Source organism: Mus caroli, unplaced genomic scaffold (genome assembly GCF_978045245.1).
Source record: "Mus caroli unplaced genomic scaffold, Mus_caroli_1 scaffold_8, whole genome shotgun sequence".
Taxonomy (NCBI): domain Eukaryota; kingdom Metazoa; phylum Chordata; class Mammalia; order Rodentia; family Muridae; genus Mus; species Mus caroli.
The window spans coordinates 73,335,292-73,362,712 of record NW_028227263.1 but is presented as its reverse complement, the minus strand read 5'-3'; the positions used below and the strand labels follow the sequence as shown (position 1 = coordinate 73,362,712).

At 40.4% G+C, this 27,421-nt stretch overlaps 1 protein-coding gene across 3 annotated transcripts; it reads right to left on the bottom strand.

The window, feature by feature from the left end:
• Nucleotides 1–112: 112 nt before the first annotated feature.
• LOC115031534 (uncharacterized) lies at nucleotides 113–14,781 on the bottom strand. Of its 3 annotated transcripts, none has more exons than XM_085841636.1 (5): nucleotides 14,178–14,781; nucleotides 11,985–12,050; nucleotides 11,393–11,475; nucleotides 5,619–5,674; nucleotides 113–583 (listed from the first exon to the last, which is right to left on the bottom strand). In XM_085841636.1, exons 1-2 carry the CDS (start codon nucleotides 14,746–14,748, stop codon nucleotides 12,028–12,030), a joined length of 594 nt encoding a protein of 197 aa, XP_085697762.1. In that variant the 5' UTR covers nucleotides 14,749–14,781; the 3' UTR covers nucleotides 113–583; nucleotides 5,619–5,674; nucleotides 11,393–11,475; nucleotides 11,985–12,027. The 3 variants fall into 3 exon arrangements, with proteins under 3 accessions (XP_085697762.1, XP_029335609.1, XP_085697763.1); XM_085841637.1 differs by lacking the exon at nucleotides 113–583 and adding an exon at nucleotides 590–2,496; XM_029479749.2 differs by lacking the exon at nucleotides 5,619–5,674.
• Between the last annotated feature and the right edge of the window lie 12,640 nt (nucleotides 14,782–27,421).

The window sequence follows — 27,421 nt, the reverse complement described above, 5'->3', positions numbered from 1 at the left end:
AAGGGGGAAGGGGAAGAGAGAATATATCTATTTTAACCAAAGGACCATTCCACTTAATCACAGGAAAAATCCAGGTTTTCTAATACACATAAATCCCAAACAAACAAAACCATTCCATTTTACCAGCTTTATTTAGTATACTTCAATGAAAAGCAACTATGAAGGTCAAAATGTTATCAAGGTAAAATGAACATTTAATGAAAACGTCCACTGAAAAAATTTATAAAAGGCCCAAAAATTTTTAAGTTTTAGAGATTTTATTAAAGTTAACATTCCATAAGGTCACTTCAGATCAAACTGCAAGAAATTCCAGGAATACAAACTACCATTTGTAGAATTGTAGTCTTCTCCAGATGTCAAAAATGTACATGACATGTAACAAGTCTTTAGGAAGTAAAGTCCACTGTCCATTTGTGTTGGGTAAGAATCATTCATTTCATGGAATCCACATTAAAAGAATCCTGTGTTGGTTGTATAATATTACAGCATTCTTGCATTAATCCATTTTCCTCAATTCCCCATAATGGGCTGCCATCTTGATTTCTCAGTGGTAAAGTCCATTTCAAACTCTTCAAGCGGGGTGCTTCATAAAAAATTAGAAAAAAAAAAATTCTGTTGGAGTAACAGTCATCTTATTTGTTCAAACAGAAAATTCTATCCACTTTGAAGATATCCTCTACCATACACAAGTCTTTAATGAAACAGCACTATTGTAACAACCTCTCAAAGACAGAATCAATGAACTCACAGATTTTAAGTTCTCCTGTCACAGATACATGTGTATCCATTGAAAATAGTAACAGCCACAGGTCAAATTTTTAAGAACTTAACATGAGTATCATAGTGCATATATGAAAAGTAAAACCAAATATAAAAATTCAAGGAAGGTGGGAGACTAAATTACAACCACATGTGGACAATTTCAATGCAAAAAGTTTCCAAGCTCTTTCAAAGAAAACTAATTATATAATCTTAGATTTTTAAAAAAAGCAATAGCTAACTACATGGCATACTTTAACAGTCTTATAGATATTAATTTTACTTAGAAGCACCTTTATAGCTTCATATCTGAGAGTGGAGTGAATGTAAAGTCACATAAAATAAAATCAGAAACATTTTAGCTTGGCTTACTTGGAATTTGCCACAAAAATGCTATCTCTTCTCAAATTATAAACTAAATTTCACTTCAAAAACATCATTATGTTCCTCCTGGAAAAATTAATCTATTAACAGTTTAGACTGAAGGAAGGAAGAGATGAGAATCCAGGGGATTTTATTCCTTGTCTCCGGAGGATCATACTCACACAAAACTTGAAAAACATTTTTTACAATTTTCATGTTATGTTGAGTCCATGTATGTACCTGTCTTTGTAGTGGGGTTGCACTTGTATGTGGAGCAAGAATATGTGTAGACCTGAGGATGATACTGCTGCTGAGAATGAAAATCATCGTAACCGTTAATTGTTGAAGCAAGACACCTCGGTCATACCCAGAGCTCATCAGTTTGGCTTGTCTAGATAACCAGTTTCCTCTGGGACCCATCTCCACCTGGAATTACAGGCAGGTGGTATCCGGGCATTTACTTGCATTTTGGGGGACACAAATTCTCAAGCAAGAGCTTAAATGCTGAGCCATCTCCTGAGCTGACAAAGACATTTTAATTTTAATTTCTGGTCTTCCATATACGTTCTACAACTTTCCAACTCAACTTGTAGAGCTACAGTCAGTGATTACAGTAATAAAACAATATGAAAATATGTTACTTCTAGACTAATTTTCTGTCTTCCTAACTAAAATTAGGGTGTGTTCTTTAATACACACATTGTAAAACAATACCTAAAAAAAAAAAAAGATAATCAAAAGACAGTGGTGCCTCCTATTAAAAAACAATTCTTTAAAGGAGTAAGGAGTGTCACAGCATCAGTTAAGAATCCATACATCAAGATATTCTCTAGTAGATTTTGGAAATTTCTCAAATCCTACAAAATGAAATATAACTCCTTGTATGTCTGTATCAATACCATTTGCCTTGTTCTTTCCTTAAAATTAAGTAATGGCTATGCAATTTACTTCTAAACCAATTTTTTAAAGGAGGGGGATGAGAAAAGCATAGTATCTTTCAGAAGGAAGAGTAGTATACTCATAGCGTGCATAAACTTCTGGGCTTGAACCCCAGAACCACATAAAACTGGGCATGGTGGCAGCCCTTGTCTGTAATCTCAGAATCTGGGAGATGAAGGACCAAACATTCAAGGTCACTCTTGGCTAGGTGGGACTAACCTCAAAAAAAAAAAAAGGAAAGAAAAGTGAAAAGGCCAGATATGGTGGCTTCCACATGAGATCCCAGCACTCGGGAGAAGTTGAAGCAAGAGGATTGTTTAAAGCTGGAGTAGGATACAGTCTCATAAATAACAAAACTAATGATATTATCATTAGAAACCTACTCAAAATCTGCACTCCCATAGCAGTCATGTCATCAAGTGATGTAATTTAAAACTATGAGAGAAAACAGACAACTTTTACATTATAAATCAATGATCAAAATGCACTCATGCAAAGCCTAAGACCCAAAGCCAAAAGTAAGAATGTTGTTAAAAGCAAATATATTTCATAAGTATGAAAGCTAATAAAAAGATCTTTTAAAAATTACTAGGAAGTAAGTCATTTGCACTCATGAAATTTCAAATACAACAAAAACTGTATTTACAAGTATAAATTTTACTTGAAGAAAAGGAATCAAACATGAGCACTTGAAACATGCAAATGTTAACAAAATGCACAGCTCCTCAGTGGATACCAACAAAGAGCCCAATGACTACCTCTTGTGACACTACTGAAGGTTAGATGAGCTGGCACACAACTGAAGATGAAGAGCAAAGGATTCCCCTGCATCACAGTGATCCAAGCACTTTCTATCCCAACAGCGACAGTATCTCAACGACACTGTCAACACAGGGGCATGGAGCCACTTATTTAAGAATAGTTTTGCCTTTACTGTTATATTGGGGGAGGGGGGAATGTTCAATAGGAATGGATATAGATAAGTACATCTCTTTCTATATTAACGTGTGAACGCACACACACACACTGCACAGGCATTCCTGTGCTCTGGGATTCTCTGCTTACTCAGACAGACCAAGAGCCTGTCTCCTGATTAAGATTCAAACTTAGTATGGTTAGAATGCTATTTTGTAATTTTCTAGTTTGTACTTCTAAGTATATATATTTATTCTAAGAACAACTTTCTGTTCAAATCTTAGTTTTTATGTCACCAAGATAGTTAATAAATTATCTCTGGAAATCCAGTCACTAGACTCATTCATAACCTAGGAACAGAAAATTGGTTATGACTATCTTCATAGGTTAGACATTATTAACTAAAGCGCAGGCCACTGACTCTTGAGGAGTATAAGCAGGCTCTCGGGATAAAACACTGCTTTCCCTCTATCTCAACCGGCTTTACATCTCAGTCAGGGACTAAGGATGGCCTTGAACATCTGCTTCCTGCCCACCCAAGAGCTACAATTAATTACAGGTATGTGCCACCACGTACAGCTTATCTTTACCAGTTTTAACAGCAAAGAAAAATACAGGGAACAAAGAAAGTTAAAAAGAAATTATTAATGATTCCTAATTTTTTTAAATAAATGGCTCTAAGGGTACTACTATTAATGAAATTGTATTTTTCAGAACTTAAGTGCTTGTTTTACAACTAAAGATTAACATAAAATGTTCAGTTAGTACAAAAATACCATCCTTTCTGTCATGTAATTATATATTTAACACTTATGACTTAGTTCTGTCTTTTGCTTTGTCTTGAAATTTTAATACATTATGAAAGAAACCCTGACACCTATTTGGTCTAATGCTAAAATAGATTGAATGCTCAACAGACTATATTAACAAGTCTGGACCTTAAAGTAACAGTAAAATTATTACAGAAAGACTAGCTAATTAATGTTCATCAATGAAGGGATAAGGTCAATTACTGATAAAAGTAAACTTTTCTATGAGTTTACAGTCTAATCTAATCACAAACCAAGTTTAAAAGACCAAGTTAGGGGAGGTACATTGATTACTTCTAATTTTTATTATGACCAAGTTTAGCTTTCAAACACAGCTATAATATTTTACATTAATAACATTTATATTTTAATAATTTTATTTTGCCTTTCATTATACTCAAAGCACTATTTAATAATGTTTAATAAAAGCTACATTAACACAACAAACCAACAAATATTTACTGAGTAGCTAGTGCCAGGCATCTATGGTCTTAACTGTAATCACACAGGAAACTAGACACCTGCATTAGACAAATTTGGGGTCTCCTCCCTCGCTCTCCCTCAGGAAAAACACAAACCTTGTTTTGTAGGCCATTAACAGCCAGCCAGTGCAGTCTCACGTAGCATTAACTGGAAAGGGGTGAGGGGAATCATGCAGAATCTGGATTCCCAAATGTTTTTATTGCTATGAAGCAGCTAGTAGACAATTATCTTAAGTTTGTTGCCAATGAACAAATAAATCCTTTTGGCAATTCACCCAAAATGATTTATAACAACCTTCACATTTTACTCTTTCCCACTACTTGTCTAGTTTGGAATTTAAAAACAAAACAAAACAAAACTATTTCACAGAGGTGGTAATATCTTTCAAAGAGCAATTTCTAAGTCAATAAGGCTAAACTTTCAGTCTTGAAGTTTTAAGTTCAGTTAATTTATCAGAACTAATTACAATTAGAAATTAACTAAACTTAATTTCTATTATCTAGAAAGAACCAAAGTAGCAAGTTCAGACCCTAAGACCATGGCCTGTTTTCAGTGACTGTTCTAAGCTATGTGTCCACTTCAGTACAAGTACTCTCAACTCTGAAACTGCAATGACAAAAAGCACAACAGAATCTAAACAATACAGGTAAATGCGCCACAACGAGAAACAAGTCCAAATGGGAGGTTTTGGTCTTTTATTTTCTGACCCCATTTGTGGTAGACATATGCCTTTAATCTCAGCACTCAAGAAACCAGAGCCAGGTAGGTAAATCTCTGAATTCCAGGCTGGCCCGATCTACATAATTGAGTTCTTGGTTGGCCCATGGTTAGACCCTGTCTCAAATAGAAGGGTGAATGGGTGGGTGCATAGGTGGGTAAATATGTTTCAATATCTAAATAAAGGGAGAAAGGTAACATGTGATTAATAAACTTTACATATCTAGGCTGGACATAGTGCCACTGTCTTTAATCCAAGATCTCAGGAGGCAGAGGCAGGTAAATCTCTTAAGTTCAAAGCCAGCCTGATCTACATTAAGAATTTCAAGACAGGGGGGGGGGGAGGGGGGGGGATGACACTTTTGGGATAGCATTGGAAATGTAATTGAGGAAAATACGTAATAAATAAATAAAAAGAATTTCAATGCCTTCAAGTATAGTGTTTGAAACTGTCTTAAATAAAATCAACTTCACATTTAATTATTATTATGAATAATCATGTTAAAATTGTCTACTCTTAAAACACTGTATACAGGTTTGATAAAGGTATGCGCTTACAACTCCAAGTCAGTAACTTAAAATTAATAGTTAAACATAAAATTAAAAAATAAACCCAACAAGTAAAAGACTTACTAAATGCTTAGATGTCTATGGTACAGGCCTTTCATTCCATCTGAGGATTCACATTTCTGCAAAAACCAGAATAGATTGTTTGTATTAACTCCTATGACTTGCAGTACAACTTCAATACCTTCCAAACTACTCCAAGCAAAAAACAGGAAAAATTGTGACAAGACCTTAAATTTTTGCCAATAGAACAAGTTACTAAAATTAAAAGTCTAGATATCATTCCCCAAGAATTCCATGAGTAATAACTGAGCTCCTGCCTTAATTTGACTGGCTATGCGATGTTGAAAATATAGAAAACACAAGTTAACACCACATCATTAATCCATACACTGGTCTCCCATCTGATACATTTCTACGCCTTCTAAAACCCTTTGCTACCCATCTGCAAGATCCTTCTCCCTATTACTACTATACTCACTATCTATCATATGCTAACAGCAACATAGTATAATCCCATATATAATCAATTTTTTTTTTTTTTTGGTTTTTCGAGACAGGGTTTCTCTGTGTAGCCCTGGCTGTCCTGGAACTCACGCTGTAGACCAGGCTGGCCTTGAACTCAAAAATCGGCCTGCCTCTGCCTCCTGAGTGCTGGGATTAAAGACGTGCACCACCACGCCCGGCTTTAAGATTTCTTTTTACTACTCTGTGTGTGTGTGTGTGTGTGTGTGTGCGCGCGTGCGCGTGCACGCGCGGTGTGCACAAGTTCAGAAGACGGCACTGGCTATTCTGGAGCTAGAGTTACAGCAGTATTAATGCCAAGAACCACACTAGGCCCTTCCAATATAAAGGATCTTAAATGCTGAGAGCCATTGCTCCAACACTAACACTAATAATAATATACACTTATCTATGCAATTTCAGGAGTTTTCCCTAATTTCTGACTTAAGTTCCTCAAAAGTAAATGAGAAATGCTTCCCATTTCAAGTACTTTCTGAGACAAGGATGAGTTTTCCATTTAGCTTGGTTTTGTATAATTACAATAATTGCAAAATAGGAAAGGGCTATGGTGGTGGACACCTTTCATCCCAGATCCCAGGAGGCAGAGGCAGATAGTTCTCTGATTTTGAGGCTAGCCTGGTCTAAGGAGTGAATCCCAGGACAGCCAGGGCTACAGAGACAGACCTTCTCTCCGGAGGGAAATAAAGCTAGGTGGTATAATTAGGTGGTCTGTAACACTTAGCATATGTGAGGCCCTGAATCTAAAACAACAGCAGCAAAATAAAACCATTTTGAAAATTTCATCCCAGCATCCAAAAGTGTGAGAGTTCAAAATCAGCTTGGGTTACCTACATGAGACCATGTGAAGGAAAAGGTTAAAAACTTAAAGTTTAAGATTTTAAGACATCAAATTAACTTCTTAAGAATTGTTTGCTAGGAAATGTAAATGAAATAAATAACTAATTAAAAAAAAAAGAATTGTTTGCAAGTATAAAGCAATTTCCTGTTTATGTATCAAATCTAAATTTATTTTTGTAAATCATAAACAAGAAATATAGCAAGATCTGTTTAAAAATTACCATTAAAGTAGGTTCTAAAATATCTTCCTAATAAGAAACAATGGAAAGCAATGATCTTAAAATTTTTAAACCCTGAAATTTTTAAGGTTAAGTGTAATCTGACCTTAATAGGAAGATTTTGTTAAGCACACAAGGAAACTAAACTGACTTAGGGGAAGGACACCAGTCTATGACTGGGTGTTTCCTCAGTATCTATGAGGTCCTTGATTCAAAATTAAAGAAACTGAATCATTTAAGAGTAGAAAATGTTTAAGAAATCTTGGTAAAAGGAATTCTCTAAGAGAAACCCCCTCACAGTGGTTTGATAATGTAACTATGACTCAGTCACCCTACCAGTCCAAAAAATGTAGGTTCTAAAACTACCAAAAGGTCTTTTGATCTCACCATGTATCACAATGACATTAATGACATTGGTGACATCTACCACAGGTCCTCCTTTCCTAAAGCACGAGAGCCCACTTAGTTCAGTTTAAGTAGACGAAGTTGGATTTTCCTCAAACTCCTGCCCATCTCATATATATAACATGTATTTTGTGATGTAAAAATAAACTTGAGGGAATATAAATAAGCATATGATGCTGGCTCTTTGGCAGTAAAAGTCAAGAACTTTTGTTGGTTCTTAAATCCCTTAAACTTTTAAACTCTAAGATTAAAATTTAACGGTACTGAATAAGAAAATGTTTACAAAGATAGGTTAGTGATAGTCATCTGCAAGGCATAAATAAGAGTGTAACTATGTTAATCCAAGCATTTCTGAGGTGTAGACAAGCTTTTCATGGTCATCCTTGTGCAGCCTGAGCAGTCCCAGATAAACAGACATTTCTTACAGAGAATTTCTTTAAAATAAATCATTAAGGTAGGCAAGATGGTTGACAGCTATAATTCCACAACTCAGGACCAAGGACACTATCTCTAAAAAGAAAAAGGAGGAAAAAAAAAAAAGAAAAACCCACAAAGATTCTATTTTAAAACCACCTTGATAATCTGAATCGAAAGGATTATGATTACTGGTACACGTTAACTACTTAATTCTCGGGGCTGAAGAGATGACTCAGTGGTTAAAGTACTTACACCCTTGCAGAGGATAAGGGTGTGGTTCTCAGTACCCAATGGTGGCTCACAACCATCTTTCCTTAACTCCAGTTCCAAAGAATCCAACCTCCTCTCCTGAACTCTGAATGCACTAGGCTCACATGTTAGTGCAAATACATACATGTAGGCAGAATACTCATTCCCGTAAAATTTTTAAATCTTAAAAACAATTATTTCATTCATGTTTAGAAATACAACTTTAATTTTTTTTTTTTTTGGTTTTTCGAGACAGGGTTTCTCTGTGTAGCCCTGGCTGTCCTGGACCTCACTCTGTAGACCAGGCTGGCCTCCAACTCAGAAATCCGCCTGCCTCTGCCTCCCAAGTGCTGGGATTAAAGGAGTGCGCCACCACGCCTGGCTTCAACTTCAAATTATTAAAATGGGGCCTGTGAGACTGTGCAGTACGTAAAGGGACTTCCCAACATACCTGAAAACCTGAGTCTACTCCTAAAACAATCCACAAGGTGACAAGATTCCTAGTCAACTTCTCTGACCTTCAAATTTGAATTTGCAAGCACACACACATACAAACAAAGGAAATTAAAGTTTAAGGTAAAAAATGTTCCATGAAGCACAGTCCTAGGGAGTATCATTAGATAATGTATAAATCCTAACATCAGAAACACAGTTTGTAAAAACCAGGTCACCTATCTTAAAAAAATTCCTAATATTCTTAAATTTAGGGTAACAGACATGATGGCTGGCATCTGTAATCTCAGCACTTTTTGAGGATAATGCAGAATTACTACCTTAAATTGAAGCCCAGTCTATGCTACATAGTAAAATCCTGTTTTAAAAAGTCAAAAGTATGCTACCAACACTGCTTTAATGCCAATCCTGATAACCCATGGGTTGGGGCAGGACAAGTCCTAAAGGCTGGCCCTGAACTCCATTTATTTTCACACAAGTACATAAATGTAATTTTTTAGGATGGAAAGCAAGGCTGAGATGACAGTGACAGTATTTTTCTACCATGTGCAAAGGCTGAGTTCAATCTCCAATACTACAAAAGAATAAAAAATGCAGAAACAAGTTTAAAAAAAATTTTTAAAAGTTGATTACATCAAGAATAGCCAATTTGAAAATAACATCACATCCCACCTAGAACTTCATGAAATGATGTTATTTATCTGTGAAATGCAAAAATATATTTAATTAAAATAATTATGTCTATTAAAAGAAATAAAGTATATCAGGTATACGGACTACAAATCTTTACACTTATCATCTTTAAAGCAGTGAAAGCATTTACATTACATTATAGGCAGCGCCCGTGACTGCTTAGTCATCACATACACCTGATCTAACAATACAAATGTCAGAGAAAAAAACATAAATTAACTTAAAGACAGCCTAAATTTTTAAGTAGTCAAGAAACTATGGTCAGAAACTGAAAGTTAAAGAAAATTTACATTATAATTACCTATTTCATATGCTAAAATCTATGTCACGTTATGATCCAAAAAGACTGGTGACTAGCTGCAACATCTTTGGTCATGTTAATTTTTTAAAGCTATAAAAACATTAAATATATTCCAACATAAACACAACTAGAATAAGGAGATTTTTAAGAATTAAAGAAATTGTCCAAAATGCTAAGATAAAGCCAAATATTTAAGTATTCGTTACTTTAATCCATAAATAGAAAATACGTGACAAAAACTTACCTTGATCATATATAATAAAGCATATACCATTGTAGGCCACATAATACTATGCATGTAAGGTAGTATCTGATGACTAACCTCATGACAGTAAACCTTTCCATTAACCAAATAATAACTATTCACACTGAATATAGCACTATCATAAAGATATATGTTATTTTTCAAAAAACAATTTACTCTATAAACATTTATCTGTTTATAAAAACTGCCTCTAAAAGACTAGAAATTTAGCAGTTACTACATCTCTTATTAAATTAAAAAATTAAAATTATTTAATATTTCTAACCTCCAGCTGTTTACTTTTCTGTCCAAATAAAACCTCAGATAAAGCATATTGCCAATTTATATGTAAGTTCTGATAGCATCATAGGAAACAGCTCATGCTCAATTTTTATAACTGTTCAACAAATGGCAACTACACACTATTCAGCTGCAGAAAGGAAACCCTAATCTTAGCACATGTTATAGGAATATAGGATTAAAGATCCTTTTGTATATATTCTATCTTTGAAAGATTAGAGTTTAAAAGTGCATCATTTTCTTTTTTATTCAACAAACACAAACCTAAACTGCAAAAAAAAACTTCACTAAGCTAACACAAAGGCAGTAAAATTAGTCTATTCCCCTTATTACCTATTTGACCCAAAAGTAGGTAAACACAAGTTGATTTTCCATATATTCCCAAGATATAAGTAAATATACTCTCTCATTTTAATTAACTATTCACTTGGTTATTTTTTTATTTCCCAAGGCATCACTTATAATTTCATATTTTCTGTGGCCAATCACTTACAAACAATAATTGAATATTACTTCTGGATTCAAGCTTATATGGGCAATTTATTTCTTTTCATATATGAGGAGTCACATTTTCTGCATTCACCCCAATATTCACCTATTAAGATAATCATTTCATGGTATGCTGAACCCAAAAAACTATTTCTCTATTAGGTTCAGAAACACCAAGACACTGAAAGAAGCCTCTAAGAGCAGTACATTTAGTTTCATGGAATCTATTTATTTGTGTAGTTGTTTAAAGAACTACTAAAAATGAGTATTTTAACTATATAATTAATTATAAAGACATCAAAGTTTGTTTTTAGTTCTTGAAATATAGTTCAAGAAGCAAGGGACTAATAATTATAACTTTTCAGGACACTGTTTTATGACGGGGTGGAAAGGGAACTAAACAATATATCTTTCAGACTATATCTAAAGACAACACTAATTTAACACTGCAGATTTAACCCTCAGGGAAAAGCAAGTATCATTTTATTGGGAAGATAAACTGTCTTGCTACTGGATATAGTTGTATGCATTGATATATGTTATAGCTATCAATTGTTTTAATAGTTAAGACAAAAGGACTTTGGTTTAAGGTAAAACTATTTGGGTATTTTCTCATCTTTTTTTATATATACACGGACCAACAGCTTTAATGATATATTCCTACCCAAATGTTGGCAAATATTCAAATATAACAATTAAAAAAACTTACTTGCTATATATAATACAGAATTTCCCAAGGGCTCTCTCCTTTATTCTTAAAACTCTATGGTCTCAGTCTTCAAAATGGCACACCTTTTGGAGAAAACAAAACAACATTCTAAACAACTTACTGAAGAAATCAGTAACAAATAGAATGTTTTAAAACTTTATACAGAACAGAAACTAACTTTTGACATATTGCTCCCTAAAATCTATTAGTCTAAATGGCAAAAAAATTTAAATGTCCTATTAAGTCTCAAGTATTTCAAATGTAAAAATAATTTGATATTAAAGCGGGGAGGGGGGGGTACCATTTTGGTCCATGCCTGGCTCTAAAACCTTCTTACCAAAATTAAACAAAGCCTTAAAGACCTGCAGCATTTATACTATTCAAAGGTACATTACAATGGCCATATGAATATTCCTTTAACCACTTACTCATCCAAAGAGGCTTTTAAACGCTTTTTTAATTTCATGTATTCATTCATAATCACTTTTTAAAATCATAAATACTAACTGAATGTTTGAAATATATCACCAAAAAGGCAAAACAAAAGTCTAAAGTTAATTTTATGTTAAACCAATAAATTTACCAATCTTACCTGAGATAAAAGCTGTATTTATTCAGAATCATCGGCAACCACATTAATTATCATCTTGTAAGTTACCTTTAGAAAGAAAATAAGAAAAAATATTTAAATGTTTTGATTTTTAAAGTTTTCTTGACCAAAGACTCAGTGTGATAAAATGAGAAAAATATTCCAAAGACAAGATTCATGTAAAAATGTGGGGTGACACAACCTGGACATTTCTGCCCACAGTTATTCCTTATCTCAAATGTCTATGTCTATCAGTCTTTGTTTTCCTCATTTGGAATGTACTGACACATACTAGGGATTAAAACACTGGAATCCGAAGAAGAGACACACAGAAAATGCAAATGACTATCCCTTTGCTCTCCTTTTTCCCATTGAGTCAGGTAAACAAAAACAAAGGAAACATTGACAATGTTTTTAAAAAATGCCACCATCTTAAATTTTTTTAGCATCTACAAATAGCTCTTATATCTATGAGTATTAAAAATCAACTCCTCCAGGAGAAATTAGTGAACTTAAAATGGCCACTGGTTACTGTAAATTTTAAACTAGAAGCTATTTGATCTCACCAAATGGGGTATTAGCATTGTCTTTTAAGCAGCTCTAAAACTTGTGGTATCTAATGACCTTCATTCAATACCAAACCAGGGTCCAGAATATTGTCTTTCTCCTACCAAATTTATCATGAAAGAGCATAGATCTTAAACTGCTAACAATTATTTTCACGTTTTATAACTCAAAAAGGATTCTGAACTACATTCTCAATCCTTTAAAACCACTTTCAGTGATAAAATATTCCAAAGCATTCTTTTGAAAAAACAAAATTAGTACTTTAATTCTGAGAAATCAAGGTATGTGCAACTGATAGAATATGTACTACCCCATAAAAGGTATTCCAATTGTTTTCTAGTGTAAATACCGGATGAAAAGGTCCAATCAACCTGCACCTTTGATTTTAGATGTGCTACGTAAGTCTCCCCAACACTGTCTTTACGCAGTTATTCACCTTTACAGCACAAGAGCTCCGCAGAATGAAGACAAATATATTCAAAAATACACAAAGGTCTGAGCACTCCATTCTTCCAACGACTGATCCTAAATTACCTCAAATAATTTTTAAATTTGTATGCAGAAACAAATTTTTTAAAACTGTTGTTTCAATACTGTTCCGTTTTTAAGCACATCTCGACTTTTATACGTGCAACAAATGCAACAAATATGGCCCCTCTTCATCGCCTATCAATGGCAGTCCTACTTCAGGATTTACACTAAGTAACTTAAAGAAGAACTCTGCTTTTAGAATATTTCTTAACTTTTACGGCCAAGGTTTCTAATAGTATACATTTTCTTTTAAACAAGATGAATTTTAACTTGTAAAGGGTAGGAACCGCCTCAAGTTAGATTTAACATTCAAGTGAGAAGTTACTGATAACGGCTTTACCTACTCATTTAAAAAAGTATCAAACAGTACGGTTATGTTCAAGTATCAGGATGTCAAATGATCTTAACGAAAGTTCTCGGTAAAAATAAGCTGTATTTATCAAACGCCATCATCTTGCACCATAATTATCAAATCTACTTCCTTTAAGCTGCCTTGTTGCCGTCGTCATTTTTGAAATACTAGATGCACTCCTGTAACTTGCCTTTTCTAAAAGACAACAAACGTCATGGACGTTTAACAAGCTGAAAGGTACCTTTGCATCTAGAACACTAACAGCCGTTCTCAAAAGCAGCTTAGAAAGAGTTAAAAGCCAACACCCAACAGGGAGAAGGGGAGAAAAAGACAAGTTTTATTTTGGTTTAAGCGAAGTGAGAGGTTCCATTGTTCTTTTAGATCCGACCCCAAAGATGGGTTCCCACCTCACCGGAAAAGATTTTTAAAAGCCCATCAACGGAGGATTGTTGTTATTTTACGCTAAGTATCAAAGTAACTCACCAGAGCAAGCAGGGGTTCCACGGCGCGGCCGCCGCCCTCTCCCCGCAGGCTGGACCGCAGCGCGGCGCCCGGCTGGGTATGCAGCGGGAACGCGGTGGCCCGACCCCGTGCTCCGGTGGCATCGGCCCTCCGCGGCAGTGCCCGGGGCTGCGTGTGCAGAACCAGCCGGCAGCCACCCGCCGCCCCTCCCGCCCGCGCTCAAGGACGTCGTGCTTTTCCTCCCAAGGACAAAGGACAATAAAGGGAGCAGGGGAGCTACTCACCGGGTCGAAGCGCGGCCGCTGGCGCCATCGGCTCGCTCTTCCTCGCGTGTCCAGGACCGGTCGCCCGCCGCAGCCTCCCGCCCACGGCGCGAAGCCGCCTCCCGGCCGCGCGCGCCACCAGCACCGCCGCTGCCGCAGCGGAGCCACGGGCGTCGTGGGCCCGGCCTCCCCGGGCGCTCCGGCCGCGAGCTCCCACATTCGCGCGCGGCCGCCTCGCCCCAGCCGCGGCCTCCCCGCTCTCCCAGAGCCCTCCAGGACGCCGGGGTAGCGCTCCCAGCGCAGCGGCGAGCCCACGGGCCGCGGCAGGCCGCCTGACAGCTGAGCTTGCTGCTGCCTCTCCGGCCATCTTGTGCCGTGTGTGGTGTCTCTCCCGTCTCCTCGCTCGCTTTCCTCCCTCCTCCTCCTCCCCCCGCCCCACACACCACACAACATGGCCTCTTCGCTGCGGCGGGAGCTGCGGCGGCGGCTGGAGCTCCGCGGCGCTCCAGCTCGCTCCCCTCCCCCAACCTCCCGCCTGCAGCTCCGGGACCCCCAGTGCGCACGCGCTCCGACACCCGCCCGCGGCGGCCATTGGCTGGGCTAGCTTCCTGCCCTCGCTTCCCGGAGCGCCATCACGCACTTCGTTCGTACCTTCCTCCCGCCCCAACTTCAGACTGCTGCATACTATTGGTCAGTTCTGAACCCACCGCTTCCATGTTCTCAGCACCAATAGGGCTTATTTAATGCCAATCATCGCCCGTGGGCGTTTCAGGAGAGAAGTCCTGACCTGCGATTGGCAGATAATTAAACTCTGGGTTTCGAGGAGAGACGTAACTTTCTGCTCCGCAGTGCGGACCCTCGAAGCTAGTTTGTGTATGTACGGATGAGCCATTAAAAGCTAACCTTTCCTGTTTCTGACTTGAGGTTTTTTTCGTCCTCAAAGGAAGAGGAAGTGATAGAGCGAAAACGACATGATTGACAAGATAAGCAAAAACTGCAGGTCCTTCCTTCTTGGGCAAGCGCCATAGCCTCAGGATTTTTACCCCTAAGGAACCACAGGCAGGTTATGACCAGCACATTCGCTAACCTAATATCTGACTTGATATACCACTTATTTGAGGTAATCTATTAGCATACTCAACAGTCCTGAGGTCCTAACAAACCAGCCTCTTAATTCTGATTAGCTGGATCCCACATTTTAGGGCAACGTTGTTGAAGTGGTAGTTTAAACATGTCTATCCAGCTTTCCCCCAGAGAATTACACAGAACAAGCTTCAATTCATTTCCTCTCAAAAACTCCACTCTTTTCCATTTCTTCTTCCCACTTCTGACTGGAAACAAGTTTAGGCAAAATACAAATGAATCTCTGAACCGTCCTCAAGTATCTAAGGAAGTTGTTCTCTCACAGAAGCGGAATGTGGAAATGTTTCTTTTGGCAAGGGGCTAGGGGGAAAGAAAATATGAGATTAGTTTCCATGAGGGAAAAACACTTTTAAGAAGGGGCTTGCTTGTTGAGATGAGAGGAACAGTTCTAAGATTCTCTTGAAACTTAGTTTACCCCTGGGTTAAAAATCACATTACTGGATCATGGACCACAAAAGTCGTTCTAGTTCCCTTTTGGAGGGGTGTGGAATCAGGTCTCTTTAACATAGTGTTGGCTGTCCTGATGTTTTTTAACGTTAATTTGAGTGTGTGTATGTGTCTGTCTGTCTGTACACATTAAGTGTCACAGCACTTACTGTACACAGGAGGTGAAAGGACACAGTATAGGGGTCACTTCTCTCCTACATCAGGCTTGTCAGCAAAGCACCTTTTCCAGGTGAACCTCAGGTTGACCCTTCAAACCCTTGCTTAAAAAAAAAAATTACACTGAGGCTGGAGAGATGATTCAGTGATTGATTAAGATCTCGTGTACTGCTTCTCTTCCCGGAGACCTGAGCTCAGTTTCCAGCACCCACATAAGGTGACTGGAAACTAACAGTAAGTCCGAATCCAGGGGTACCTCTGTGATGCCTTCCTCCTAGAGCACCTGCGCTCCCGTGCACACACACCCACATAGACACATGTACAGATAAGTTGAAAATTAATAGAAATAGAATTTGGAGAATAAAAATCATATACTAAAGGTGAAGAGATGACTCAGCAGTGAAGAGAACTGACTGCTCTTCCAGAGGACCTCGGGTCAATTCCCAGCACCTACATCATAGCTCAGAACTGTCTGTAATTTCCAGTTCCAGGGGATCCCATGCCCTCATCTGACCGCCAAAGTCACACACAAGGGACTATGCCTACATGCAGGAAAAGCACTCCTACACATAAAAAGAGAAATCTTTTATAAATTTTTAAAAGGAAGAAGATAGCTAGGAGATATAGAGATTATTGATAGACAGGTAGGTAGGTAGATAGATGGTAAGAAAAATAAGAAAAGAAAAATTCTCAGCAGATGTTCTTGAGTGAGAGGCTGAAATGTGCGTATCCACTTAAGCCCATGAGTACGATCGTGTTCACCCTGGGCAACATAGCAAGGCCCTATCTCAAAACACCCAGTAGGTGACTAAAGTTAATGCTGCATAAGCTACTTAGGTATAAGATAAAACTTTGTACAGAGCTCAGGTGACTTCTCTGCATGTCTTGTACTAGACATACTTCCTGGCAATATACTTTGAGATGTAATGCTTTCATACAAATTAAATTTTCTCCAGGCATCATCATTTATACTCTTAGTCCTAGCCCTTGGGAGACTGAGGAAGGCAAAAAGATTGCCGTGTGTGTTTGAAACCATCCTGGGCTACAAGACAGCTATTTCCAAAAAAGAAAAGAACAAAAATTAAAAATAAAAATAAAAAAAAATAAGCAAAGACATGGTAGAAGACACCTCACTCAGGTGGCAGAATTCTTATCTCAAGTGGCCTGGGTTCTCACTCACTTCAAGCCCCAGCAGCTCAGGAAACAGTGTGCAGACCGATAATGATCCCAGCGATCCAGAAGTAGAAACGGGAGACGTCCAAAGGCATTCTCAATCACATTCAAATTCAAGACCAGTCTTGACACAAGAGCCCATTTTGAAAAAGGAAGCCACCCACACCAGAACACACATAACATGTACCACCAATAGTGACGCTCTCTCTTCTACTGGGTAGTGGCCCAGGTGCCAATGTGTCTCATAGTCACCTATTTCACTATATGAACCAAATACTCATTAAATATGCAATTCTTCAAAAATGTTTAAGTTTTCTTCATGTAATTTGAAAAGACATCTTCTTAGAATCTAGAGTTGAATGCCAACAAGTTTTTTTTTTTTTTCCTCTAGCCCCACCTGATCCCTGGGTCCTCCCCTTCCCCATGTGTGCTTGCCCTGCTCTTATTTACTCCCTTTTTCTATGTCTTGGATCCTCCCACTGTTACCTGAGACATCATCTAAGAGCCTGCCTTCCAGATCAATCATCAGGAAGGCCTGTATAGACCCTCTGGTGAACAGTAATGGCTACCAGGTGTGGTGGTGAACACTCCCAATCCCAGCGCATGACTAAGAAGGATCACCAGCCTGGGCTACATCACAAAATCCTGCAAGTGCACACACACACACACACACACACACACAAATGTTAACGAATTTAATTTCTACCTATTCATTTACCTGCTTGTTTTTCTTGCTGGTGCTGGGGACCAAGCCAGAGGTCCTGCACGGGGAAGGCAAGGGCTCTACCACTGAGCTGCTTCCCTAGACCACCTCCGACCCCTCCCCCCAAAGTGAAAAGCATCAGATTTATTAGCTCACGAGGAGGCAGCAGAGCCCCCCCCCCCCCCGTGAATGAACTCAATTCATAACACACCCGTGACTCCAGACAGAGACTGTTATAATCCTTGTGTGTTCCCCTCATTAGGAAACTGAGACACGGGACTTTAAGTAGCCTGCCTCCGACTGAGCTACGTTTGAACAGCAATGGAAGCCAGATGACAGAGTGCCAGGCTCCTGTCTTCCGGGCCTCTCCCAGCATCCTTGCAAAGGCTGCTCCAGACAGTTTGGGCTCACATGAATTTTCTGTCTTGTGCCTTTCCTGATTTGCGCACTCGAGATGTTCAATCCAATCTGACTTAATGCCCAGACCTGTGCCCACATGAATACCAATCTCCCAGCTCTGCCACCTAGAAGCTGCCCAGCTCGCTTCCTTTGCTGCCTGTTTGATTACAGCCCTACACATCAACTATGAAGTGTTGGCTTTTGCCAAGAAACACCTTGGACAGTTTTACCTCAAACAGCGTTCTTCTTCCAACCGACCTGTACAACGTTCTTTTCAGAAAAGGCACTTACCTTTTACCGCACAGAAAGAAAGAGAGAGAGAGAGAGAGAGAGAGAGAGAGAGAGAGAAGGAAAGTGCTAAGGGAAAAAGATTTTCATTACAAGTTTTAAACCTAGCTAAATCAACCAGCAGATGGGTAGGTAGAGCGAACACATTTGAATGCATGATCTCAAAAACTCTCCCATGCAGTTTTCTCAAGAGGGTGGCATGTGATGGATACCACAGAGGTAAAAATCAAAACACAGGGAATTGCTAGCCAGTAGTGGCACATGCCTTTAATCCTTGCATTTAGGAGACAAAAGTAGGCAGATCTCTGTGAGTTCAAGGCCAGCCTGATCTCAGTTCTAGAGCAGCCAGGGCTACACAGAGAAATCCTGTCTCAAAAAAAAAAAAAAAAAAAAAAAGAGAGAGAGAGAGAGAGAGAAAGAAAAAGGAAAGGAAAGAAGGAAGGAAGAGAGGGCAGGAGGGAGGGCGGGAGAAGGAATTAAGTGGGCAAGCAATGTGGCTTAGTAGGCAAAGGCCCTTGCTCACCAATTCCTGTCAACCCAAGTTGAATCTCTAGAACCCATAATTTAGAAGGACAGAACTGACTCTTACAAGTTGTTCTCTGACCTCCATACACAAACTGGGGCATGTGCATGATCTCACGCACACACACACACACACACACACACACTAAAGACAGGGAGTTGAGGACAGAAGAATGACTTACAGTAAAAAGAAAGCAGAACCCTGGGTGAATGCAGGGGAACTTCTGGTGTCAGCTGTGCTCTGGGTAGAGAGAGGACTGGATCAGCATCTCAGAGAAGACACACACCAACGAAGGAACAGGACTACTTAGACGCCCCTTCCCACTCTTTCCTTTCAACCTGAGGAATTTGCCCTGGATTCTAGCCTGATCCAAATTTTCTTGAATAATGCCTTAACAAAATTTTCTCGTCTCTCTTGTACATTTCCTGGATCTGCTGAGGCATTTCAGTAGTCCACCACAAGTTACACAGATAAAAACAGCAAAGAAAGCCTAGGGCACATTCTTGCCCCTCTCCCAACGCTGTCCTGTCCCTGTCCTGCCAGTGGTCTAATTATGCTGCACTGCCCAGGAGAGGTTTCAGTAAGTTCTCAGGAAGCTAATACCAGACTGCAGCCCTGAGAGTCTCAGGCTGGCATCTCTGGGATCCTCTACCTATATGTGACCATGGGACAACATTACACCCAGATCTGTACTTGCTATTAAGAATTAAGAGTTGGGGCTGGTGAGATGGCTCAGTGGGTAAGAGCACCCGACTGCTCTTCCGAAGGTCCAGAGTTCAGGTCCCAGCCAACCACATGGTGGCTCACAACCATCTGACTCCCTCTTCTGGTGTGTCTGAGGACGGCTGCAGTGTACTTACATATAATAAATAAATAAATTTATAAAAAAAAAAAAAAAGAATTAAGAGTTAAGAACAGGAAAAGGGCGCTGACTAAAACCTGAGAGAAGCAGGTGATCTGATGTGAGTAATCGGAAAGCTGGGAGAGAGGGAATCTCAGGAGGGTGCGGGAACAGGTAAAATACTTTATTTTGTAAGGTACAGTAGAACTTTGTGCTGATATTCTTTACACGTGTGAGCATATGTATATATGCACAGATGTGAGTGTACTTTATATACTTCTCAGTATGCAAGATTGTTTCAGATGTGGATGTGGTTATGATTTAAGTTAGATAAATGATAGATTTCAATTGAGAATTCAAGAGAAAGCTGGGATGTAGTTATGGCTAAGCAGTAGAGCTTAGTTTAGTATGCTGTTTTTCTTTCTTTCTTCTTTTTAAATTCTTTTTCTTTCTTTTTTTTTTCTTTCTTTCTTTCTTTCTTTCTTCCTTTCTTTTTGTCAACTTGAGACAAACTCAGGTCTTTTAGGAAAAGGAATCACTAATTAACAAGGTGCCTCTATCAGGTTGGCTTTGTAGGCAAGTCTGTGGGACATTTTCTTGATTAATGATTGATGTAGAAGGACCTAGTCCACCGTGGGCAGTGTCACTCCTGGGCAAGTGGCCCTGGGTTGTAAAAGGAATGGAGCTTAGTAAGTCATGGAGAGCATGGCAGTAAGTGGCAGTCCTCCACGGGCTCTGCTTCAATTCCTTCCTCCGGGTTCCTGCCCTGAGTTGTTACCCTGGCTGCCCTCAGTGATGTAAACTAAATAAACCCTTGGGAGAGACCAAGTTGCTTTGGTCATGGTGTTTTATCACAGCAATTGAAAGTGAACTCTAGACCTAGAGTACTAGAAGTTTGATTCACAAGACCAGAGAAAAATAAATCCAACCAATTGAAACTGTTACAAAGGACCTAAGGTAAAACCAAGCTGATTGAATTCTAGTATTTAAGGAAGAGAATCCCTGTGAGATAGGACAGCCAGAGAAGCAACACCCCAACACCCTTAATTGTGCCCAAGGTGACTCTCTGCCTGATGTTCTGTTCCCACCATATTCATTCAAAGAAGGTGGCTGTCACAGTTAAAGTGAGTGTCAGAGTTCCAGTGAGGACTCAAAGTGACAATGGCCTGAGGGACCAAGAGGGAAAGAATATCATGGAAATAAAGGCTAAGGGTTACAGGAAACATCCCAGCTAAGGATGTCAAAACTGCCTCCCTTCCCAGAGTCTTTTGTGAAAGAACAGAAAATGTGTGCTAATATGCACTGTTTCCATTGCAAATGAAAACCCCACTGACACGTTACCCACTATTTTGTGTGAAAAGCAACCTCAATCAATATGCATTGCCAAAGGTGATCATTTATATGCATTATCTCACATATGGTCCCCCGTTCAGAAGTTCAGGAACACCTTGGTGCTGTGACTCTGGTACAGGGCCCCTTATGAGTTTGCTCTCAAAAATGTCCTCAGGGCTGCCATCATCTGAAGGTTGACTGAGACTAGAAGACCTGCTCCCAAGATGGCTCATGCTCAGGGGCTATTGGCATGAGACCTTGGTTTCTCACTTACATGGGCTGTCCATTTCTGTTTGAATGTGAACAGATACAAACAAGCTTCTCCCAGATGAAGAGTACAAAAGAACACAATAGTCAAAGGTAGAAGCCATGGTGTCCTTGTGGCCATAGCAGCCAACCATAGTGGCACACTCCTTTGATCTCTGCACTCAGGAGGAAGAGGCAGAGGCAGAGAGGCAAAGAGGCAGAGAGAGAGGCAGGCAGAGAGGCAGAGAGGAGGCAGAGAGGCAGAGAGGAGGCAGAGAGGCAGAGAGGAGGCAGAGAGGCAGAGAGGAGGCAGAGAGGCAGAGAGGAGGCAGAGAGGCAGAGAGGAGGCAGAGAGGCAGAGAGGAGGCAGAGAGGAGGCAGAGAGGAGGCAGAGAGGCAGAGAGGAGGCAGAGAGGAGGCAGAGAGGCAGAGAGAGAGGCAGAGAGGCAGAGAGGAGGCAGAGAGGCAGAGAGGAGGCAGAGAGGCAGAGAGGAGGCAGAGAGGCAGAGAGGAGGCAGAGAGGCAGAGAGGAGGCAGAGAGGAGGCAGAGAGGAGGCAGAGAGGAGGCAGAGAGGAGGCAGAGAGGCAGAGAGAGAGGCAGAGAGGCAGAGAGGAGGCAGAGAGGGAGAGAGGAGGCAGAGAGGCAGAGAGAGAGGCAGAGAGGCAGAGAGGAGGCAGAGAGGAGGCAGAGAGGCAAAGAGGCAGAGAGAGAGGCAGGCAGAGAGGCAGAGAGAGAGGCAGAGAGGCAGAGAGGAGGCAGAGAGGCAGAGAGGAGGCAGAGAGGAGGCAGAGAGGAGGCAGAGAGGCAAAGAGGAGGCAAAGAGGAGGCAGAGAGGAGGCAGAGAGAGAGGCAGAGAGAGAGGCAGAGAGAGTGGCAGAGAGGCAGAGAGAGAGGCAGAGAGGCAGAGAGAGGCAGAGAGAGGCAGAGGCAGGTGAATATCTGTGAATTTAAGACCAACCTGGTCTACAGAGCCAGTTCCAGGACAGCCAGGGCTACACAAAGAAATCCTGCATCAACAAAACAAAACAAACAAACAAAAAACCACCAAAACAACAGACAGCCAGGCATATTGGTGTAGAGCTTTAAACTCAAAAGCCAGGAGGGAGATCTCTGAATTTGAGGTTAGCCTAGTTTACAGAGACAGTTCCAGGACAGCTGGAACTACACAGAGAAACACTCACAAAATGCAGGTTAGCTCTGCTTAGTAAGCAAGGAGACCATATAAGGACTCCAGGAACTGGGGAGATGGCTAAGCAGCTAAGAGCACCTGCTGTTCTAGCATGAGGACCTGAGTTCAGATACCCAACACCCCTGTAAAAGCCAGGTTTGGCCATGAGTGCTTGTGACCCCAGTGCTGTGAGAAACAGAAGCATAAAGATCCCTGAGGCCTGCTGGCTGCCAGACAAGCTCTAGGTTCAGTGAGAGACCCTGTCTAGAGGAAATAAGATGGAGGGTGACAGTAGGATACCCAGTGTCCCCTTTTGACATCTTGTTGTGCACAAGCATACCCACACATACATTACACATAAATAAATAGATAGGGAGATAAGAAGAGATAGAGATAGATAGAAAGATAGATACACACACACATATATTCATACGTATATACATTCATACATACATGACTGGTTGATAGATGCATACATTGATACATATATAAATTCATATATATTCATAATACATGATTGATTGATTGATACATACATACATGATAAAGAGATAGACAGCTAGATAGATAGACAGACAGACAGGAAGGCAGGAAGGAAAGAAGGAAAGAAAAGGGACTCTAGAAATGGCTCAGTTATCAAGAGCACTTGCTGCTTTTGCAAAGGACCCAGGTTTGGTTCTCAAAGCCCACAAGATGACCCACATCCATCTGTCACTCCAATTCCAGGGGATCCAGTACCATTACCTGGCCACAGTGAGCACCAGAAATGAACAAGGTGTACATTCAGGCAAACGCTCAGACACATAAACTAAAAACAGATATTTAAAGGACTCAACTGACTGATCATGCTAGAGCTGAAAATATTATAAGAATAAAAGTGTCGGTGTACTATTTAATGTTCTTTCCCTTTAACTCAGAAAAGTTCGTGCTTATTAAACTTCAAAATACAGTGAAAAGAAATAGATTTACGTACCGAAAACAAAGCTTAAGGAACAGGGTTTTGAGGCGCATGCAACTGACAAAAGGGTCTTGACTTTAAGAGATAGAGTACCAATGAGACAGGGGTTCTTTTTGGCCCAGCTTAGTGTTTGATCTAATTGCAGGTCTCAGTGCTAAGGAGAAACCCAGGCAGGACCCAGTGATCAACCTGAATTAAGAAGAGAGAGCTGGGGGCTGGAGAGATGGCTCAGCGGTTAAGAGTACTGACTGCTCTTCCAGAGGTCCTGAGTTCAATTCCCAGCATCCACATGGTGGCTCACAACCATCTGTAATGGGGTCTGAGGGACAGTGTATCACATATATAAAATAAATAAACAAATCTTTAAAGAAGAAGAAGAAGGAAGAGGAGGAAGAAGAAGGAAGAGGAGGAAGAGGAAGACGAAGAGGAAGAGGAGGAAAAAGAAGGAAGAGGAGAAGGAGGAAGAGGAGGAAGAGGAGGAGGGGGAAGAGGAAGAGGAGGAAGAGGAGGAGAAAGCTGGACATCCAAGAGGGCAAGTTAGAGCTAGTGAGATGCCTCAGAGAGTAAAGGTACTTCTATCCATGAGACTACAGAGTAGAAGGGGAGAACCAAGCCCCAGAAGATACCCTTTGACTTATACATGGGCTCCATATCCCGTGAACCTACACACATAAATATATACACAAATTGTCCTCTGATTGCTACACATGGACCATAGCATGTGCGTGTCCACACATAGTCGATAAATAAATATAATGTGATTTTTTTTAAAAGGCCCAACATAGTCATAGGTTCTGGCAATCACAGCCCCTGATTTTTGCTCTTTTTTGGTGTGTGTGTGGGGGGGAACATTTGAAACAAGCTTTATTAAATATTAAATACTGACCAAGAGATGGGCTTTGGCCAGGGCCATGCCCCAGGATATCCCAGATAAAATGGCCGTGGTTTTGCATTTTTGAGATAGGATCTCAAGTACCTCAGGCTGGCTTAGACCTTGATGTAGCTGAGGATAGAACCAAATTCCCAGTCCTTCTGTTCTGCCTCCACCTTATGAGTGTAGGATTATAGGCAGGCTCCACACTGCCCAGCTTATGCAGCCCTGAGAATCCAAACAGGGCCTTGAGCATAAGCAAGCATTCTACCAACTAAGCTACACCACCAGTCTCGTCCATTGGCCTTTAAAAAAAAAAAATAGGTTTATTTATTCTATGTGTGAGTGTCTTACTTGTGTATATGCGTTTGGATATGCATATGATCCTTGGAGATCAGCAGTATCATATCCCCTAGGACTGGAGTTACAGACGATTGTGAACCGCTATGTGGGAATTGAGCCAAGATCCTCTAGAAGAGCAACCAGTGCTTTAAACCACTAAGCCATCTCTCTAGCCAGCCATAGTCGGCCATAAGTGTTTCTCACCCTTGGCCTTTCTGCTGCATTGACACTGACCCTCTACAGCTCTCAACTCATTGGCCTCCTGACAGCTCATGGCCTTTCCTGCTGATGATCTCCTCAGACAATTTGTTTCTGGTTATCCTCCAGAGTGACTCCCTGGTCCCTGACTATGTACAAGAAAAATAGCCCCATGGACTGTTCTGAAAGAGTTAAAGTATTTTTTTACATGTCCAGTCCCACTAAGGTCACCTTCAGTCAGATGTGAGATTAGTGCCCTGCCAGCTTACTGAAGCAGTCACATTCTGGCCACCACAGCCAGACTGATGGTGTCGTTCCCCTGATGTCTCAGCTGGGCATCTGACCACCTCCTCTTTGAATAGCTCAGCTTTCTCCCCAACCCCCAAATGTGTGCTGCTCACATCTCCAGCCCAGGCCTGTCCTTAAAGACTAGTTCCTGAAAACCAAACCCTTTACTCACTTCCAAAGTGATTGGGTTCTCTTGAGAGTTTCTATGAGCTAATGTCTATGATGTTCGCTACTCAACTGGCTCTCATCCTGAGTTATTATTTATGTACTTGGGTGCAAAGATGCTATCTCCCTAAATAGACTCCAATTAGCTTCTCTGTGGGTAGAGAAGCCTTGAATTCGATTTTGTTTACTTTTATGGCATAATTGTAAATGTTCAAGTAGTTGATCGAGCATTTATTTACTATATCAAAATGACTCAACGAGATATTATATTCCTACAAAGTACCAGACAATTCCCCTGCAATTGATTACGCGAACTTGATATTGAATGAACTCCATCGTGAGTTACTTAAAGTAAATCATCAAAACTGAGCTGGGTGTGTTTGTAATCCCAGCACTTGGGAGGTGGAGGCACAGAGATTAGTGTATAGCAAGCAAGAGGTTAATCTGGGCTGCAATGACCCTGTCTCAAAACATAATAACAGCCACAAAGTAAATCACAATTAAATACCAGTCTCTCGTTAAGTACAGGTTTCTGTTTCTTGGAGCTTCTTTTTAAAATAAAATAGGACACACCTGGTATGTCAGTGATCAAAAAATAGATCTTGCCCTGGGCACCCGGATAGAATGTCCGGAAAGCAGGCATGTTACACAATGTCCCAGAGCAGCCAACTAGAAGAGTCACACTCCTGAGACTCTTCCTCTTCTCTTTCTCTTCTCAGCACACAGTACTGACTGTTCCATAGAGCAGTGTGTGCTCCTCGCCAAGTGTGATGCCAGGAAGAAAGTGGCTACAGGCCATCCAGCATCCAGCATCCAGCATCTAGCAAAGCAGACCTGACCTGGCATCACCAGCTTTAGGAGTCAATCCTGTGGCAGCTTCTTTTTGCCTCTCGGAGTCTAGTCAGGCTCTGACCCTCCTGTGCAATCACAAATATGGCTGTCTAGAAAGGCCCATGTTGCCTAATCTACACCCCATCTCCAGTCTCCTAAGCCTGCCTAGAAGAAAATGACATAGCCTGAGGCACTGACAGGAAGAGAAACTCCAGTTGCACACACAGGCAGAACCTTGTAAATGCTAAGCAAGTGCTCTATCAGAGAGCTGTACCCTCTTCCTCCATGCCTGATCAAAATGAGGAAAGCAGTATTCTTCTTTTATAGTTTGAGTTTTGGTTTATCTAGGGTATAATGACAATAATTTTAACTTTCTTTCTTCCTTTTATTTTCTTGTTTCTTTCAAGACAGGGTTTCTCTTTGTAGTCCTGGCTATCCTGGAAACTCACTCTGTAGACGAGGTTAGTTTGAACTCAGAGATCTGCCTGCCTCTGCCTCTGCCCCCTGAATGCTGGGATTAAAGGTGTGCACCACCCCCACCCCCACTAATTTTAACTTCTTAAATATTACATTAGGGTAGTGTGGTGATATGTGCCTATAATCTGAGCACTTTGGAAGGAAAAGATCAGGAGGATCAGAAGTTCAAGGCCACCCTTAACTACCATAACCAATTTGAGTCCAGCCTGGGCTATATGAGACGCTGTCTCAAAAACAACAACAACAACAACAACAAACAAACAAACAAAAAGAATGTCTCAAGCCACAGTATGTCATGCATAGAGAGGGTGGTAACACCATGTGGCTTGTGTGGTGAAGCAACCTAACTCATGCTCTGTGCGTGGGTATTAGCAAACCCAGCAGCCTTGAGCACTGTGTGCGCGTTTCCAGGACCTACTGAATTGTCTCCAAGCCTTCTGTCGACATTTTTTAATGTTTTTTTTTTAATTTTCATGTGCATTGGTGTTTTGCCTCCCTGTGTGAAGGCATCAGATCCCCTTCAGACGGTAGTGAGCTGCCATGTGGATGCTGGGAACTGAACTGGAGTCCTCTGGAAGAGCAATCAATGCTCCTAACCACTGAGCCATCTCCCTAGCACCTCTGTCTACATGGTCTTCATAAATTATAAGATTACTGAAACCAGCTGATGTAATTTGTGTCTCATCTATTCCCGGGCATTGCAGACCTCTATGGA

Excerpts from the sequence above, each read along its gene's own strand:
- LOC115031534 (XM_085841636.1), bottom strand. The coding sequence starts at position 14,748 with ATGGCCGCCGCGGGCGGGTGTCGGAGCGCGTGCGCACTGGGGGTCCCG. Across the intron at positions 12,051-14,177 it reads AGCGGCCGCGCTTCGACCCG|GTAACTTACAAGATGATAAT; the intron begins GTGAGTAGCTCC and ends TTCTTTCTAAAG.